We start from the raw sequence: 19,081 nt of genomic DNA, 5'->3' as shown, positions 1-19,081 counted from the left end.
ACAGAGCAACTCCTAAATAAGCATAATGTGCAGATAAAGACACCATGAAGTCCTCAGTCGGTCACGCTGTAAAATGTGTGTGTGTGTGTGTGTGTGTGTGTGTGTGTGTGTGTGTGTGTGTGTGTGTGTGTGTGTGTGTGTCTGTGTGTGTGTGTGTGTGTGTGTGTGTGTGTGTGTGTGTGACGTCCAATGATAGCGAGATGGCCTGTTGCTCAGGCTGTGTGTACGTGTGTCCATCCGTCTTCTTTTGGGCTTCTCAGTTAATTTGCAAAACTAAGCGGTGGGCCACCTCTGGGGTTCAATTATCTGCTCATGAGTCTGGGTGTGTCACTGCGTCCAGGCGACCTTTGCCTAAAAAGGCTCCTTTACAAAGCCAAGAATGTCCATGAGACTCCATCTTAATATGTATTTCGCAAACTCCCACCATTAAGTCAACAGGAAACAACTGCAACTTTAAGGAGTATTGGCAGAGTTGCGCAGGTATGCTCACACACACCGGCCGACAGCAAAATGTACCACTGCTTTTCGTAACTCCATTTACAAGGGAAGGCGTTCAGCTTTGCTCCTAATTGTATACAAAACCAATACCTTGTCTCAACTTTGCAAGTCTATCCGAACGCAATTAGAGCTAAGCTCAGTGGACATTTTTAATCAGTGACATAACCGCAAAACAACAACAACAACCCATTTTCCAAGTCTGGTAAAAACAGGCACTGTTGCTGCAGCCTGGGAGACTTTAAGTGTGTTCTACTTGTGCGCTTTTGTGTGCGCAGTTAAAATAACGTGATTGTGATGTCTGCATGCAGTATTTGACTGTGTGTGTGTGTGTGTGTGTGTTCAACTGGCCATAAGGGGGTCTGTGTATGTGACGTCCATTCATAATGAGAAGACCTGTTGCTCAGACTACCCCATCACCATGACGCAGACAGGTGTGTGTGTGCTTGTGTGCTTGTCTTAATGTGTGTGTGTGTGTGTGTGTGTGTGTGTGTGTGTGTGTGTGTGTGTGTGTGTGTGTGTGTGTGTGTGTGTGTGTGTGTGTGTGTGTACATGTACGTGGCCCCATGTGTGTATAGCTGTGTGTGTTTAACTCTGTGTGTGTGTGTGTGTGTGTGTGTGTGTGTGTGTCACCTTGAGGAGCTTGTGGTCTCGGCTCATTTTGAATTCAACAAAGCGCTGCTCTCTCTTCTCCCTCTTCCTTCAAGGATTAAACTTTAGGTATCCCCGCAGTACGAGCCTCGCCACCAGAGAGCTTTCTCTAACTTAGCCGTAAACGTTAATTCACCCCTAGAATAGCATTTCCATCTCAACGTGCTATTAATAGGCACATTATATGCAGTAATATTAAAATTCTAACAAGCCGGGTCCTTCGCACAATTAACAGGTGAAGATAAAAGCCATCTTAAAATGTGCTTCACATGTTGACGGCCGTCAACTTATTTAAATGTGAAAGGACTTGTCGAAACATACTGTTTCATTAATTGGGTCAGAGTGACTGATAATGAGTTTTGAATATTCACCACACTTAGTCTCCTTAGTCTCGCGTTGTTCAGACCCGAACGAAGACACGCTAGGCCGACACTTTACAAACAGCATACCCTGGTAAAACAACGTGCTGGTAAAACAAAGTGTGTGTGTGTGTGTGTGTGTGTGTGTGTGTGTGTGTGTGTCACCGCATCCAGCCGACCTTCACCTATAAAAGCTCCCTTTCAAAGCCACGAAAGGAACATCCATGAGACTCCCATCTCAATATATTTTCATTAAATATATTCTCAGTATTGCAAGCATTGCAATTGTAAGCATTGCAAGTATAATAGTATGAGCACCATTGTGCAGCTATGCCCAAACAATAGTTGAGTTGAGTTATACTTTCTTATTTTTGTGCAGTCTTTGAAACATTTGTGTGTCTGTGTGCGTGTGTATGTGTGGTGTATGTGCTGGAGGAGTGGCTAGAGAGGTGGATTATGGGTATTATTAGGCTTGACAGTCGCCATTTCTGGGAGCAAAATGGCTGGGTGGTAATAGATGAGTCATGAGTTTAAGTGAAAGGGCTGATGTGTGGAGGGTGTGTGTGTGTGTGTGTGTGTGTGTGTGTGTGTGTGTGCGTGTGCGTCACGATGGAGGGGGAGGGGGGTTGGTTTTAATCTTCTCTAATCAGTGTTCATCTTCGTTAAAATCCTTTTTACTCGTACTCATAAACTCAACCTGACATTACATTTCTATTACAAATCACATTTGTATCACTTGCTGTTTCCTAATGATAGTCTTATGTTGTTGGGGATGGAGGGGAGGGGGGGACAGACTACAAACAGCCCAGAGAAGTCTTATTATGTGAGTGAGTAATTGCGTTAATTGATTGTTACAGCCTACAAAAGAAACTTGACTTCCTGCAATGAGCTATTTTAGTACGACTGCTATTAGTGAACAGGCCGGCTTCTCGTCTGGTGTCTCCGAATAAGGATGCTTCATTCAACCTGCACTGAATGAAGGGATCTCATTTAGATTAATCTCATGGTCACGCGCCTATTTTCAATTCTTTACTCTATTCTCTGTCCTCCATGGTAATATAGATATCCACAATGGCCACTAAATATGATTCATTGATATAGCCAGGTAGTTTGGAACAAGAATACGGAATATAAAAATTGTTTTATCAACACAATGATTTAATTTATGATTCATAACGACGATAACGTGTGATAAATGATAACATTTATTGTATCATTTTATGGTAATGATGAGCAGAAGGTACAACGGACCAGTTGTAAATTTGTTTCCGCCCTAGACCTGTAGTCAGCCTTTAGCAAGATACCAAACCTTTACTTTACATGCATCTGAACACAATGCTTTGATAGAAGCATCTCCTTAGCCCCATAGCATAATTGCCTAAGTAATTTTGGCCAAATTGTGATATCTAGCCTAACTCTACTCTCCTAATGCTGCTGATTCACCGTGCCTCATTGGCTATATCCCAAGCCAATCAGGGTGCCTTTTACATTCCATAATCACTATCTGCCTATAAGTCATCTATTTCACTTGGGCATTTTTTACGCTAAATACGAGATAAACCTTCAAATATGACTTAGGCAATTATGCTATGAGGCTAACGAATCTGCTAAATGACCTTATAGTCAATAGTAACAATTACTACACTCGTTCAGTGTGTGTGTCATATAGGATGTTAGTAAGTGGAGTGGATTTTTTTAGTTTTTTCCCAATACCAACCAAGCCAGTGGTTGATGATTGGGATTCCTGTCCCTGTTTTTATATCGTTCACGGTGTCGACCTGCCTCGCCACAAACACTCTCCAAAGTTAAGAGCCTCTCCACACAGCTGTCCGCCATCATCCACACACCCGACACACACACACACACACACACACACACACACACACACACACACCCTTCATTTCAAAGGGCTCGACGAAGCTTGCGATCCCGCCTTAACAGCTGGCGAACACATCACATGAAATAAAAACAAACACACACACACACACACACACAAGTACACACGCGCGCACACACAAAAACAACCCCGCAAGTAAACATTAGCCGAGCAAGAAGATGGAGGGGTATGGAGGAGGGGGGGGGGGGGGGGGGGGCTGCTCTCGCTGATAGTGTGCAGCCAACTATTCAGTATGCTAAGTGTTTCCACTGGCCACGTCACTGGTAGATGGCGCTTCCAAAAATCCAATCTATGAGAATACAATTGGAAATGCTGCGGCCCAGATTTAAGAGGTTGTCCTTTGCCGTTCTTTTAGTATTTTCTTTTCTGTCGGCTTGGTCCTTTTTATTAGTATTACTGTTTTGCCAGTGCAGCGCTCTGTTGATAGAAAAGCCTTTGTGTGGTCCACCGCGGTGGCGGGTCGTGTTTTAAAAGATGTGGTGGTTGACCCACACTGCGGCTGCTCTAGGGGTCGGCTGGTACCGTTCTTCAAAGCTGTTGTGATTGTAATCAAGTCCCAGCGTACTCTGCTCCTGGGCACTTACCTAGGCAAGTGGGTTGTTAAGTCAAATGTAAACGGACTGGACTGGACTGGCTTGGAAAATAGATTGTATTAATGTTACTGTTATGCTTTCTGATTGAAACGCACTGTACCATACAATATAATTGTATACCTCGGCTGCCAATGGCGTGCTCTTGGGAAATAAGTGTGTTATTACGAACTCACCATGTAGTTCCTCTGCTTTCCCTTAATACCATCCTCCTCGCCGTCTAATCCTTTCCATCAACCAAAATACCTCACTCTGTGTCTCTCTCTCTGTCTCTGTCTCTGTCTCTATCTTTCTCTCTCCTCCCTCCCTCCCCAGTGCTCCCTCCCTCCCAATCTGGGCTCTGACTTCCTCTTACCTGCCTGAGCTATTCTTATTTATATTGGTCTGCTCTCTTCCAGCTATACTGGTAATGGAAACGCACTCAGGCTGCATTAGCAGCAGTGTGTGCTTTTCAGCGGGTCAAATGTTAGCTAACCAGCGAAGAGGGCCTAAAAGGGTAAACACCCCCTAGCCAATGAATCATTTCCCTGTGTGTGGGTCTGTGTGTGTGCGTATTTGTTGTAGTTTATTTCAGTTTTTGTGAGCATTGCTGAGATCAATGTATTTTTTGACTTTTTTTGTACTTCATATTCTATGTGTGTGTGTGTGTGTGTGCATCTGTGTGCATGCTTCCCTCTGTATATTTGTATGTAGAGTTTATTTGAATAGTTTGAACACGGTTATCGGTGACGGGCCAGACATCGCTAATCCTCTGAGCTTTTGGGGACAAAAAAAGAAAAAAGAAAACGTTGAGAGGAGACGGAGCTAACGGTAGTGGCAGTAGAGACACGCACGCGCACGCGCACACGCACACACACACACACACACACACCATGAGCCATCCTAGCCCTGGCCCCTACAGGGCCAAGGTGAGCACCCAGGAGGCCCCCCAGCCGGGGCCAGCGGGCGAGGAGGGTGAGCTGGGCAGATTGGAGAAGAGACCCCAAAGGTCAGACCAAAGCTGAACGCTTCCATTAGTTTCCGGTTGGTTATCTCCGCACATTTCCAGTCATCCCTGCCGTTAGGTAAATTTTTTTTTTTAACTTGGATTCATTATTTATTTCTTATGTGTGTGTGTGTGTGTGTGTGTGTGTGAGTGTGCGTGTGCATGTGTGTGTGTAATGTGTGCACATCGCCCGACACAATGGCGGGCCCGGCCTCTTCCTCCTGGTGCGCTCCATTGATCCACGTCTAATCTAGTTTTGGCCTCCTGTCAGAGCCGACTTCCCTGCGGCATTAATTATGCCTCCATGTGATTTACATCGTTGGAACACTCCCCTACACACACACCCACACACACCCCCACACACACACACACACACACACACACCCACCTCCCCCTCCTCCCCCACCTAATCCAATCGAATCCACCTCTGTTTGCCCAACCACTGCAGCTCTCCACCAATCAGATATATTGAATATGTGTCACCCGGGTGTTTTTTTTGTTGAGTTATTCTTTATTCGTCGCTGTCCCCCCACCCAGCCCCCGCCCCCCCCCTCCCCCCCCCCCCCCCCCCCCACCCGCCTGCTCTACTGACCACTTCGGTGCGCTGGGGTGGTTGGTCTGCTTCCCTGGTCGGTCATCGGTGTCGTGGCGTGCTTTAGAGTGCAGATGGTGAGGCGGAGCGGCGGGGGAGGAACAGGCCCAGTCGCTCCCTAGGAGAAGGTGGTGGTGGTGGTGGTGCTGGTGGTGGTTCGAGAAGAGGTCTGTCTGGACGGTTTGGGAGCATCTCCCCCCCCCCCCCCCCCCCTCCTCCTCCTCGTCATCCCCCCACCTCCCCCGACCGTCCGCATCCCCCGCCATCCCTCCCTCTTGGTTCTCTGCGTGGACTTCATAGGCACTTGGAATGGAGCAGAACTCTCACCGGGGACACCATCCAATCGCGGGGCACGTCGCCGGCTAGTGTAGCCTCCCCCCCCCACCCTTGCCCGCCTGCCCGCCCGCTCGCCCGCCCTTGGGGAAATTACTTTTACTTTTATTTGGGGGGGGGGGCGGCTGCTTGTGCTCGTTCCGCTTCCAGCGGGGATTATTTTCAAACCGGTCGTGAGAGAGGATGCTGTGTGCTCTGTAGGAGAGAGGGCAGTGCGGTCTGCTCTTTCGTCTGCGGGTGTGTGTGTGTGGGGCGGCGCGCGGTGGGGGGGGGGGGGGGGGTTGTCGTTTGGATATCACTCCACGACCGGCGTCGGTTTCTCTCCTCCAAGCCCTCCGATGATGATGATGACCTCCAACCTCGGCAAGCGGCGCTGGGACAGCGTGGTGGGCAGCGAGGGCGCGCCCATGGGCCACGGCGCCGTGCACGGCGGCAGCGCGCCCAACCTGCTGTCCCCGTCCCAGGGCTGCCGCGCCACCTCCTCCTCCTCCTCCTCCTCCGCCGCCGCCGCCGCCGCCTCCTCCTCCTCCCAGGCCCCGGCTGGGGGGGGCCACCCCCTGGAAAAGCGCTGGTCCATGGAGGTGCTGCGGAGCTGGGCGCCCGACCTGGGCAGCCTGGGCAAGGGGCTGAGCCTGAGCTTCGGCTCGCTCAAGTGGCCGTCGCTGGGGGGCGCGGGCCGCTGGAGGCCCAGCGTGTCGGGGAGGCTGCTGAAGAGGCACTGCGGCGAGGCCGGGGCGGCGGCGGCGGCGGCGGCCCAGGAGGGTCCGGAGGGCCCGGCGTCGGCCGCGCCAAAGGTTTGAGGCTGAATGGAAATATGTACATAGAGGAGTGTTTCGAAAAATCCAACGAAGGGGCAAATGCCTTGCTTTGACTCGGGCGGTGGGGTGGTGGGGGTGGGGGGGGGGGGGGTCTTTGAACTGTTTGAAATGTTTGAAAACCTTTGAACATTCGGTTCAATGTTTGAAACCCTCTAGAGTGTTGTGGACGGCGTGCTGTAGGATTCATTGTGCTCATTCCGTATCGAATAGGATGGAGACTAGAGAATGGCAGAGTATTGAACCGGTGGCACTTAATGGATGCTGCCTGTTAGTGGCCGGCCGGCTTTGTGGGCCAGACTCTTCGTCCATAATGCTCGATAGCGCTCTCGGTTTGCCGATAACGCCTGTGCGTGTGCACACCTAGGCTTAGCCTAGTTCTAGTCTCTGTAGTTCTAGTCTCTGTGTGTAAGCCACGTTTACGAGCGCCCATGAACCCATTTAGACTGAGTCTGGCGGGCCGTGGCTAGTCACTCACTGCCAGCATACATTTTATAGGCTCTTTGTGCTGCTACAAGGTGTAGTGTTCCTCCCGTTAGCACTACAGCTACTTCCTCTCGGGGAGGTAAAGAAGAACATTTATAGACTCTATATGGGACCACTATAAAATGAGTACCTACGGGATGTTTTAATAAAGGCCCAGGCCAAGTGATTCAGAGCTCCCTCTGCATTGGTGGAAGGAATTATGGCGGAGATCTTTTTGCTCATTAAATGGGAGCATGAGGTAGTGATACTGAATAAATAATGACCAGGAGGCGCAAGGAGAAATAAATCTACATATGCTGTCACAGAAATTTTATTTCAAGAAAAGTTTCATATGGTGTGGAAGTCATAGAATAAACTTCCCTGCAAGTAATAGAATTAATTTGCAACGTTGGCGACGTTGAAACTCACGTTTGGCTGTTAAATCTGTACAACCTTGCTCTCAGCCGGTTGGAAACGCATTCCCACAGATGGTAACAGCGATAGCATTCTAGCGGTAGCTTTTTAATGAATTTGGCATCTAATCTTAAAAAAGAATTCACTGCAGCCATTGCTTTTGTTAAAAATAATTTGACATTGTGAATAATTGTAAAAAGTAATCAACTGCTTCAAAGCTTATCATATTTTTTATATAAGAGGCTTCGTCCCACTTCCTCTCCACTCCTCACCTGCGGCAAAGCTCTCGTTGGATTCTCCCGCCGTTGGTCGTCCGTAGACCAACTGAAAATTTTATGCGAGACAAAAAGATTGATTCAGGCGTGTGCTGGGTTGTACACTTTAAACACTCATGCATTCAAATCCCCCGGAACGTAGACGATGGCTGCAGTAGAAAAGTTCCATAGTGCAGGTTAAAATGCTGAGTTTGAAGTGTGTTTATGAAGAAATGCTGCTGAATCTTTAATAGGATGAAGCTCTGGGAAAGCCGGGACCATGTTTCAGCCTTCTGCTCCGTCTAATTAGGCAGTTATACAGAGAACATGTCGAACATTTGAGCAGAAATGTGTCTGTTATGTCGTTTTAAGCTTCTTCACTTTGCTTCCTTGTTATTTGATGAAGTACGATGTGTAAGAAATACATAGTGATTTGCTATATAACAGTTGTACATATTTCATGATTTCGAGGACCATATGTTTTAGCACTGATACCCCCAAAATATGTAATGAATTCACCCATCACTAGTTGCTGAAAAATGTTCCATTAAACAAGTTATAATTTCTCATAATTTAAAAAGAAGGATTTAGAGGACGAGTCTCCCTTAGTCATGTTCAGATTGATAGTGTTTAAGGGATAAGAATAGAACAAAAAACAGTTGATGGAACAAAAAGAGTATTTTTCTGAACTGAACTGCTACTGACACCTGGTGGCAAATGGCATTAATTACATGACCATTTGACTAACAGCTCTCCATTCTATAACGGCAGGCAGTAAGCCATCGTATGCTCCAATAAATGCTTGAGATTTTGGCCTTCCTTGGTTCCACCATAGTTTGCACCATTATATTGCACTAAAGCAACGATTGTATTTTCAAAAAATGTATTGAAGTTTTACATTATCAATGGGAATATATAATGCATTTTTTTTTAAATTATAAACACAATCAACGTTTACCAAACGAATGACCTTCCACAGAACGCATTCTTTGCTCACAACAAACTAGTTGACACGAAGACAATGAGGTTGGTGAAGAAAAAGAATCTGTGATATCAAAACACATAAAAACCCATTTCTTTTGGAGTAGAATAGAGGAGAAAGTGTGCCTTCTTTATTGCATTGCATTTGCCAAACATGCGCGGGCAGGGCTCCCCTAGCGTCAGGGGTCTGGCCAGCTAATAGAGATGTTCAGTCAGGCGCTGCGGACACAGTAAATGACCTGTCAATCTTTGATTGGCTCATCCCCGCGCCAGCGAGAAGGGGTCAAAACACTATCTGACTGAAATGGCAAAGTGATGAGAGAGGGAGAAAGATGGAGAGAGAGACGGGAACGAGTTAAAGCTAGAGATGGAGCGAGAGAGACGGGTAGAACGAGTTAGAGCTAGAGATGGAGAGAGAGAGACAGGTAGAACGAGTTAGAGCTAGAGATGGAGAGAGAGAGAGACGGGTAGAACGAGTTAGAGCTAGAGAGAGAGAGACGGGTAGAACGAGTTAGAGCTAGAGATGGAGAGAGAGGGAGGATGAGGTGGAGGTAAGAGGGATGCAGAGTGAGAGGAGGAACACGTTAGCGCAATAAGGGGGTAGAGGCAGCGCTAGAAAGAGAGGGAGAGAGGTGAAAAGAGTTGGAGTGAGAGCGGGGTAGAAAAAGGTTGAGGGAGAGTAAGAGCAAAGTCCTGCATGTGGAAGCACAACGATACATGGCCCACGCTCAAAGCAGGGGGGCGCTACGGGCTCAGCGGGGGAGTGGGACTCTGAACAGATCGTTTACAAGGCAGTCGAAGGGGTTATTCTGAAATCGCGACTTGTAATGAGGCTGAAAAGCACACGTTTCATGTCACGGTGGATGGTAGCATATAATCACAATCATGTAAAAAGCCCTAATTGTATTTATCACGGCATACAAGACAATACTGCCTCTCATCGTATACCCGATTGCATGTCATTCAATTTTCACCGGCCAATACTATCCTAATACTAATGCAGTATTATTGAAGTATTACGACACACTCAATATAACAACAGCGCTATGTACAGTGTTTCATAATCTATCCCTCTCACCCCATGAGCAGCAAAACACGCACACACATGGCTTCTGGTGTGAATCATCTTCATTTGACTATTCAGATGTTGCTGGTTGTATCTCTCTGTTTGCCTACTCTCAATGAACAATGAACACGCAGGGCGAATGGCGACGCATTTAAAGTAAGAAGAGTTCACTCATTGCTCATCTCTGAAGCCTGTGGGACTGAAGTCTTGTAGAGTGAGATGATGTGGTTGAGTTAATGCGCGCGCACACACACACACACACACACACACACACACACACACACACACACACACACACACATTCTGCACACACAGTGGGACGGGCAATGTGGTACACTCAACATGCCCGCCGTAATCATTTTCAAATGTTTCCAGTGGTTATGCTGTATGTTGTTGCGCACCAGTGAATACAGAATGAGGTCACTTGGACTTCAGATGCACCGAACGAGAATATGGTGAATTTTGTGAGTCGTGTCGGATAGGGATCTTGTGTGTGTGTGTGTATTAGTCACTAACACACACACACACACACACACACACACACACACACTAACAGTTAGTATGTTAGTGTGTGTGCTAGGACGGGCTAAAACAACACACTGCTTGTGTACTCAATGCAGGGATTGAACAGCAAGAGTGAGCCGACTGTCCAACCAAGCTGTTCCCTCACCCTGTCTCCTGCATGCTCTTCATCGCTTGTTATGATCTCTCTCTCTCACACACACACGCACACTCAGTGTCACACTCTCACACACACAGCTCACACACTTGAGCTGCCCACTGCGGCTGTTTTGCTCTGTCTCTCTCTCTCTCTCTCTTTCTCTCTCTCTCTCTCTCTCTCTCTCTCTCTCTCTCTCTCTCTCTCACTCTCTATCTATTTTTTTGTGCCTCCCATTTAGTGCTTCTGCCTGGCTGTTATGAAGCATTATTGTCCATAGACACACACACACCAGCCAACCCTTCGTATATGCACCAAACCTACACACACAAACAGGCATCAACACACACACACACACACACACGCGCGCGCAGACGCACACGCGATGACACTAACACTGCACTACCTCATCAAACTGATTGTATAATTGAACAGATCATCATCAGTCCGACTGTCAAAGTCCCTCCATCCAGAGCTCCTGACTGCCTGGGAACAGCAGTCTGCAGCATCCATGTGCACGTCAATATCATCTGAACGGGGGTCGCCCCCGCACACTCCATACCACACACTTATCACGCACACACGCACGCGCGCGCACACACACACACACACACACACACACACACACACACACACACACACACACACACACACACACACACACACACACACACACACACATTTACCCACACATGCATTAAACTCTGATCAAATCCGGCAGCCAGAGGAGAGGAGAGCTGTTGATTAGATGATGTCATATTTAATGGATTATTTGATTATAAACACTAAGTTATCAACAACATACCACCGATCACATTCACAGTGATCTGGTTTGGTCTTCCACTAATGTATTTTTTGTGTGTGTGTGTATGTGTGTGTGTGTTTGTGTGTGTGTGTGTGAGATCAGAGGCACTTTCATCAATGTGTGCGTGTGTGTATGTGTTGAGGCGTATCACCCTCATTAGTGTGTGTGTGCGTGTGTTTGTGTTTACGCGTGTGCGTTTAAGGTGCTCTGCTTCTTTTTTTCTTTATTACCACGGCAACCTACAGTTCCTGTTGGTACTACTACTGTCGTCACGTGTACACACATGGTGATGAGCCGCATCCGAATCTCTGTGATCCGCAGCCCAGCCTGCCGTCCCGTCCCATTCCTATCAGCGGCGAGCATCGATTGCTTCTGCCTGGCGGTGCGAACACTGCCAGTTGAGTCATATATTGACACAGGACTAGCAAACTAACAAACACACACACACACACACACACACACACACACACACACACACACACACACACACACACACACACAGAGCGCAGACCACCCCCTCTGTAGCTCTCTCTGTGGTTCTCTCTCTCCCTCTCTTTTCCCTGCTGTTCTTTTCTGTCTCTCCCCATCCAGTCACTTAACTCCTCTCCATCCCTCCCCTCCCCTCTTTCTCTCTCTCTCTCTCTCTCCCTCCCTCCCTCTCTCCCTCTCCATTTTAGTCCTTCTGGTCACCCTCCCTCTCCCTCATCTGATCATTCTGCTGCTGCCTTCCCTTTGCGCACATTTACGCATAACCTCTCTCTCTCTCTCACTCACTAACTCACTCACAGACCCATTCTCACACACACACACACACACACACACCCACCCACCCACCCACACACACACATATACACATAAACAGCCTAGGAGTCCTGCTCTCACACAGCCACATGTATGGTAGCCAGCGGACGGCTACGATAGCCCCGACGGCTCATCCATTCATCACCGTCACGAGCCTCATCAGAGGAGGAGGAGGAGGAGGAGGACGCCGCCGCCGCCGCGCGACACCGTCTCCCGCATAACGGATTAGAGAGGGGGAGGGGATAGACCGAAAGGGACAAGGAGGAGAAAGGGGAAGAAGAAGAAGAAGGAGAAGAAGAAGAAGAAGAAGAAGAAGAAGAAGAAGACAGAGAAACGAGAACCTACAGGAGGGAAAAGTGCGGTAGGAAGGAAGTCAGTGGCAGGAAGTAAGTGACAAGTGGTGGCGGTGGGGGGGGGGCGGGGGGGAAGAGGGGGATTTGAAACTCGGCGTACGATGACCGCCTACCTGAGCAAGCAGCAGAGTTGCTATGCCGACCTGGACGACGAGGGGAGAGGAGGACGGGGAGGCTACGGCGAGGAGGAAGCGTACTGGACGCAACGCCGCCAGCGGCCCCATCAGCACCCGCAGCCCCAGCCCCACCAGCATCCCCATCAGCTGCCCCGCCAACACTCCCACCAGCACCAGTCCCACCAGGCCCTGCAGAGGTACCAGTACGGCGCCGGCGTCCCCGGCGGGGCCACGCTGCCCAAGAGGTGGGGCCGGACGGGGCAGGTGGGCGAACCCAAGGGCCTCCTGTCTCACAGGAGCCCCAGCGTCAAGGGAGGCAGCTGCGACCAGTGGGGCCCCGAGTGCGGCTGCGTCCAGGGCTGGCAGGAGCCCTACCAGGTAAACAGGCTCTCTGCTCTGGGGGCCAGTGGCTCCCGGCCGCAGTGGACCAAGGGCCCGGAACGGAGCGCGGGGCAGTGTGTGTGTGTGTGTGTGTGTGTGTGTGTGTGTGCTTGTGTGCTGTGTGACGTAGGTTACGTCCGAGGTGGATAGTGTGTGGAGGCTTTGGAGGATCGCCGCGTGTTGTTTTTGTATCAAAGTGTTCTGAGTGAAAGGCGGTGTGTCGGTGTGTGTTTTCTGAAGGGTTTTGTTATGCATTATTTCTATGGTTTGGTCCGTTTCACTCACCGGGCTCTGCCTGAGTTGAGTGGGCCGGGAATGACCACCCAAGCAAACCCACACACAGGCTGGAAATGAGGCTTTTATCTGAGCCTGTGTTCACTTGAACATGATGGAGCAGCTTGTTAGAGGGAGCGAGAGAGAGGGAGTGAGAGAGAGAGAGAGAGTGAGAGGGCTTTTGTTGACGTCAGGCTCTGCAATATAGCAGCATGTTAATAAAAAAGTGTTGCTGGTGCTTCTGAGCATTACTCATCATGGGTCAGGTTCTGTTCAACAACGTGAACGGTTGTAGTCACGCGTGTCAGGGCATTACCCGTGTACTGTCCTCACAACGTCTATGGGCTGATGTGTTATCCTGGGAGAACATGAAGGAACGCTTCAGTAGAACGATTATAGACTCTCTGTTTAGTTTAGTATAGTGCCTGTTTTCTCTCATCTGTGTGTCTGTATGTGTGTGCCTTGTTAAACTCTCATAGATGGACAGAGGAGAGAGTTTTGCTTCTGGCATTTTCATCTTTTCTTATGCTTGATGATTTTGGTTAGGTTTTGGGGATATATTTCACTGTTCATCATGTCATGGAATTAATTGTGTTCCATTTTATCTCACTTAAACAAGGGTTCTTTGGGAAAAAGATTATGTTTTGGTAGATCGAAGACGCGCAAATATCTGTAGTACATACATTAGTAAAACTTTTGAGTATAAAATTCTGCAAGACCCATCAAATGCCTGCGTTTGTTGTTGGATATTTATACCAATGATGCTGGTGAAATATTGATGGGCAGATTTCATTTATCAGGCCACTATACTTTCACTATAGCCCGCTCCTTTGAATTATTGAGCAAAAACATAGCCGACCAGCACTAAACGGATAGAATACAATAGATGAATAGAGACGGAGCAGACAGCTCACGGACGTCCTTCTGAGCAATGCCACAGTGGATGTATGCATTTAATTTTTGCATCGTATTGTCTTCTGCACATGGTGTTGGTCGACATCTGCCTGCTACACCTACCGACTGTACTTTACAGTCAAAGAGCCCACACGGCATGGAGTGAACGGGAACACACACTTTTAACAAAGACATCCACCCTTCTAAAGACGCCCGTCCCTGTCACTTTACCGTCTGTTTGATTCCATTTCATGTCTTCCCCCCCCCCCCCCCCCCCCCCGTTCTGTGTGTTGAATAAATGATGGCCTTTCCTTTCCTTTTAATAAAAGATGTTGTGAGTTACCGTCGAGACACAACTCTCTCCCGCTCTGCCTCTCTCTGCGGGAGTGGCACTGACAGACCCTCACGGGCGCTTTCACGTGCACGCCACTCTTGTCACGTTTCAGGCGACGCCGTCGTCCGGGGGGGGGGGGGGGGGGGGGGTGCGGGCGCAGATATGATCCCGGGTACAGCTGACAATGTCATTAATGCACTCAGTCGAGTGCCCATTACTATCTCCATGCCCCAACACACAGTGTCTCTTCTGTGTGTGTGTGTGTGTGTGTGTGTGTGTGTGTGTGTGTGTGTGTGTGTGAGCATTTTAATTGGCCGGATGAAGTACATCACATCCATGCGCTTCCTTTTGCAGAACATTTAAATATATAAAGTCTAAGATGGGACTACTTTTCCAGGGTAACCTTGTTCTGCCTTCTAGTGGTCTGAGATACATCAAAGCACAATGGATAATGTGACAGCATCCTCACCGTCATACCCATGTTTACCTCTCACTTAGCTCCTCCCACACTGCACATCCTCTGCGTATGATTGGTCCGTTTGGGCCAGGCCCATGCCACGTGATTTCCGTTATTCCATTCCATAATTGGATACGATCGCGTGCCCGTCCGTCCGCGGCAACCAACGTTGCTGAACGGGGCACATTATAATAACTTGCATCGTATGATTACTGTAATCTTAAGAACATCAGGCAACAGCAGAGGTGCATTGTGAGCAAATCCACTTGATTATTCTCCTCACAAACTGTGTTTCACCTTCAATCATTGACCCACTCTCTGCTCCCCGCCCCCCCCCTTCCCCACCCAGGCGTGTCGACACTGTTGTAAATCCGTCCAGTCGGGTCACACCTCCTGGCGCTCCCGAAGGTGTGCGAACGGCTCAGCCACGGTCCACGGCTCTGCCTTATTTGATGCCAATTCATCAGCATTCATAGTTACGCCGACGCATTTCCTCTCCCATATCTTATCATCACCCCAGGTTTAATAAGCTTTTATCGCCTGCTTTAAAAAAAAATCGTATATAAAAACCTGAGAAACGATGCGTACAGCGTGACATTGGTCTCGGTTCCACCCAATCCACTGCGGGCAATCATTTTTTAAACATTTTCCCCGGAACAATATTTGTCTAAGCACAGAGCAACAGGGCTTGACGGTCATACCTCAAGAAAATAAGTCATTTTCGTATCGTCTACTTTACTTCCAGATGACGCTACAACTGCAAAATCGATGATTCCTCTCTTCTCCCCAGGTACTCTCTGTCCAACAAACGGTTACCCTTGCTGCCGTGGACGTCCATTGTCCCGTACTAAAGTCACAGTCGAAGCAAAAGCTGTGCTGCGTCTTTGGTCAGCACAATTCTTCACAATCCACGTCTCCCCGTAAAATCATCTTCATAAAGGCACAGCGAGGCGAGGATGGAGTCGATAACGTTCCACACATGTGCAGGGCTTTTCTCCCACTGCGATGAAGCCCACCATCAACGCAGTGATGAGTTATGCTTTAATAATAGTGAGAGGAGAAAGCTTCACCCACGTCTGACATTCACCCCCATGGAACGGTTGTTACCACAGGTCAATAGTTTCTAGTGCATTGCATTCTCTGATGTGTATTTCCTTCTTCTCAGCCGCTTCTTGATTGTGTTATTTGCATATGTTCGGCTGAGTTCAGTGAGGCCATTTGGTGGACTTGTAGTCCCTCATGGTATTGTAAGACCCTTTTACCTAAAGTGTATTACAATCCGACGAGGAGCTATATTCCTGGGTGGCCCCCAATGGGACTAAAACCCCTGACCCTAACCCGGAGTTAATGCCCTGCTCTTCCATTTGAGCCACAGAGGAGTTGTAAAAAGAGAGCGAGCAGGAGCGTGCACAGATAATCTCACAGCGCGGTTCGCTCACTAATAGCTGACGGATGGCGACGGCTTTTCCAACAGCTCTTACATCTTCTATCCGCCAACGTGGAGACGACGGATGGCACACACACATCCCGATAAACACACCATCGTCTGGTTTCTCACGCGTTTGAACACATCCGACCCGTGCATCAGTTCACGGTGGCTTCATCTCGTTCACGGGGGCCGCCGCTGCCGCCAGACGGATTTATTTACACCGTAAACGCTCCGTCAATACGGCTGAACTCATATGATACACCCAGTGGTGCAATCACCAGCCGCACGGGTGTCTGATATGCAAAGCTGATTGGTAATCATCATGCATTATTCAGTCTCGTGCGCAACGCAAAGTAGGGAAAAGCAGCCCAGCTCAGCGCTTTGACTTAGTTTGCAGATGTCATTTGAGATTGCGTGTTTGTGTTTTTGTTTTTCTGTGCGGAAACAACCGCTGTGCATCTAAAGGACCTGCGGGCAACTGTTGCAGGGGTGATATGATACCACCGGGCGTGTCCCCCTAGATGTGTGATGGACAGATAAGCAACATGGGCTACAGTCCACTGGGTAGGCTGGCAGATTGATCCGTCCAGCACACATCTAGGGGGACACGCCCACTTGTGATGTCACTAAAACACAGGGCAAACGGCTTGTAATTACTAATCACACTCACACCTGGTGGCATTATATCACCCCTTTAAATCCGCTTCCATATCACTGTGTCTGTATTGATACATAGAGCTTCAAGACTCCCTTTTGAGACAGGGGATGGTGTTGGTGGTGCTGCCGTCCAGCAAAATGGAGGACTGTTGAATTGTTGATGATGCAGGTCGTGGCAGCGTGATCCAGAAGATGTCTTTTTCAGCCCCCCCATCCCACTTCCCTTTTGTCCATATATGGAAAGTAGGACAGGAGTTGGCCCGGGCACTTTGCTGTCGTCGCTGACACTTCTTGCAGTGGCTTATCGACCTCTCTCTCTCTTTATTTCTGTCTCTCTCTCTCTCTCTCTCTCTCTCTCTCTCTCGCAGGCAAGCCCCGCCCCAATTGTAGTCAACACGGACACCCTGGAGTCGGTGCCATATGTGAGTAGCCTCATTAAGATGGATCAATATTAGTCTTGTTCTAGTTCTCATCAGTTGTATTCATGATGACCACTAGCAGATAACTGTGCAGAAACATCCCCAGTCCCTTTCCCAATGCCTACATCACATTGTAAAAGGCATTGTGGGGAGAGAATCGCTACGACGTGTTGATGATGACACCCACATTACACACAATGTGTTCATGTCAAAAAAACAAACGGGGTCACCGTGCTAAATAATGGATGGGTCGTCATGAATAAAAGACCCACCCATAGTTTTTCAAAGACCCTTCGCCCGCTCCCCATCAAAACAAATACACGGCGCCGATGGAGCAATTACGAGGGACGAATAACAAATTAAAAAATAGAGAACACATAGCGAGTACAGACGAGAGTGTCTGCCATCATGTCCAGTCTGTTCCGTCGACACGTAACACTGACAGGTGCTGCTTGAAATTCACTGAGACACTGTCATCGTGTGCTGGAAATCAAGACGCCTCTGTTAACTGTCACCAGTGTGTGTGTGTGTGTGTGTGTGTGTGTGTGTGTGTGTGTGTGTGTGTGTGTGTGTGTGTGTGTGTGTATACATCTCTTTTTACCTTATAATGAATGTATTCGGGGCTGCTGTTGTACAGCAACTACTGTATAAAGTCATCGCTGAATACAAATGTAGATACAGTCACAAACAAAATGTGCCCGCCTACCGTGAAACAATTGCTTTATATATATTATGTAAGTATCAGATGTCGCCCCCCCCCCCGATGACAGTGTGGCGTCTCAAAGGTTACGCACATAATGAATGAATTCATTATACGTGCACGGCGCCCATCATTGTCTTTTCGACTGTATATGTTGCTGTTTTAGCGCTCACTAAATTATGTAAATGACGGTATGAATCACACAACTTCCGCCAGTGGGGACATTATAGCGTTGGCCGTGCCAAGCATCCGTCCTGCGACATCGCTGTTCCTGTGTGAATGCTTAATGGGAAGGAAGCGCCTATTGCTAATTAATCATCGCGGCAAAATACAGGCAGCCCTCCACCCCCACTCCTCGCCTCTCGCTGTGTCTGGCTGGCTCACGCGCAGCAGGAGAAGCTCGCTATCTGATCAGTATTATCAATGGATAAATGCATTTCGGGGTGTCGAGTGATTCTACCAGGTTGAATGTCTGAAGTTAATGACCAGAATCTTGTTATGACGTGTGAAATGTTCATTTGTTGATTGACTTTGTAATGTATACTCCATGATGATGTTTTGACATTTCTACAAATTGTTGACAATGTAGACAAAATCATTGGAATCGATCGGTCACTAGGCATTTCTACTGTTTTCTCTATCATGCCTAGCTCTGGTATCACCGGTGTACAGATATAGCCAGCTTTGTTGTCAGCTAATGCAGTGTTGTTTTTTTTCAGCTCAACGGGACAGAGATTGAATATGAGTTTGAGGAGATCACACTGGAGCGGGTGAGTACCGTCCCAGACACTGCAAGCACTCTTTTCCTGATCAAAACCATTGGTGTTCGTTGTGTCCAAGCTCACCTGTTCATAAAGTCAAACGCAATACACAAAAAGGGAGTGATTCTGATTGGTTGGTTCACACG

General features: G+C 48.3%; 1 protein-coding gene across 4 annotated transcripts in view; it reads left to right on the top strand.

Moving 5' to 3' along the window:
• The window catches only part of dlg2 (discs, large homolog 2), a gene marked incomplete at both ends in the record, with an annotated part of 124,633 nt that overhangs the window by 77,356 nt on the left and 28,196 nt on the right, over positions 1–19,081 (top strand). For all 4 annotated transcript variants that reach the window (XM_084474442.1, XM_084474444.1, XM_084474443.1 and 1 more), the window contains 2 exons: positions 17,424–17,477; positions 18,894–18,944. In XM_084474442.1, coding sequence (XP_084330568.1) covers positions 17,424–17,477; positions 18,894–18,944 — 105 coding nt within the window. The remainder of the gene's footprint in view (positions 1–17,423; positions 17,478–18,893; positions 18,945–19,081) is intronic.

The sequence above is a fragment of the Micromesistius poutassou genome (genome assembly GCF_964030765.1).
Source record: "Micromesistius poutassou genome assembly, chromosome: 10".
NCBI lineage: Eukaryota > Metazoa > Chordata > Actinopteri > Gadiformes > Gadidae > Micromesistius > Micromesistius poutassou.
The sequence above is the reverse complement of the archived record's forward strand: the minus strand, read 5'-3'. Positions and strand labels throughout refer to the sequence as shown.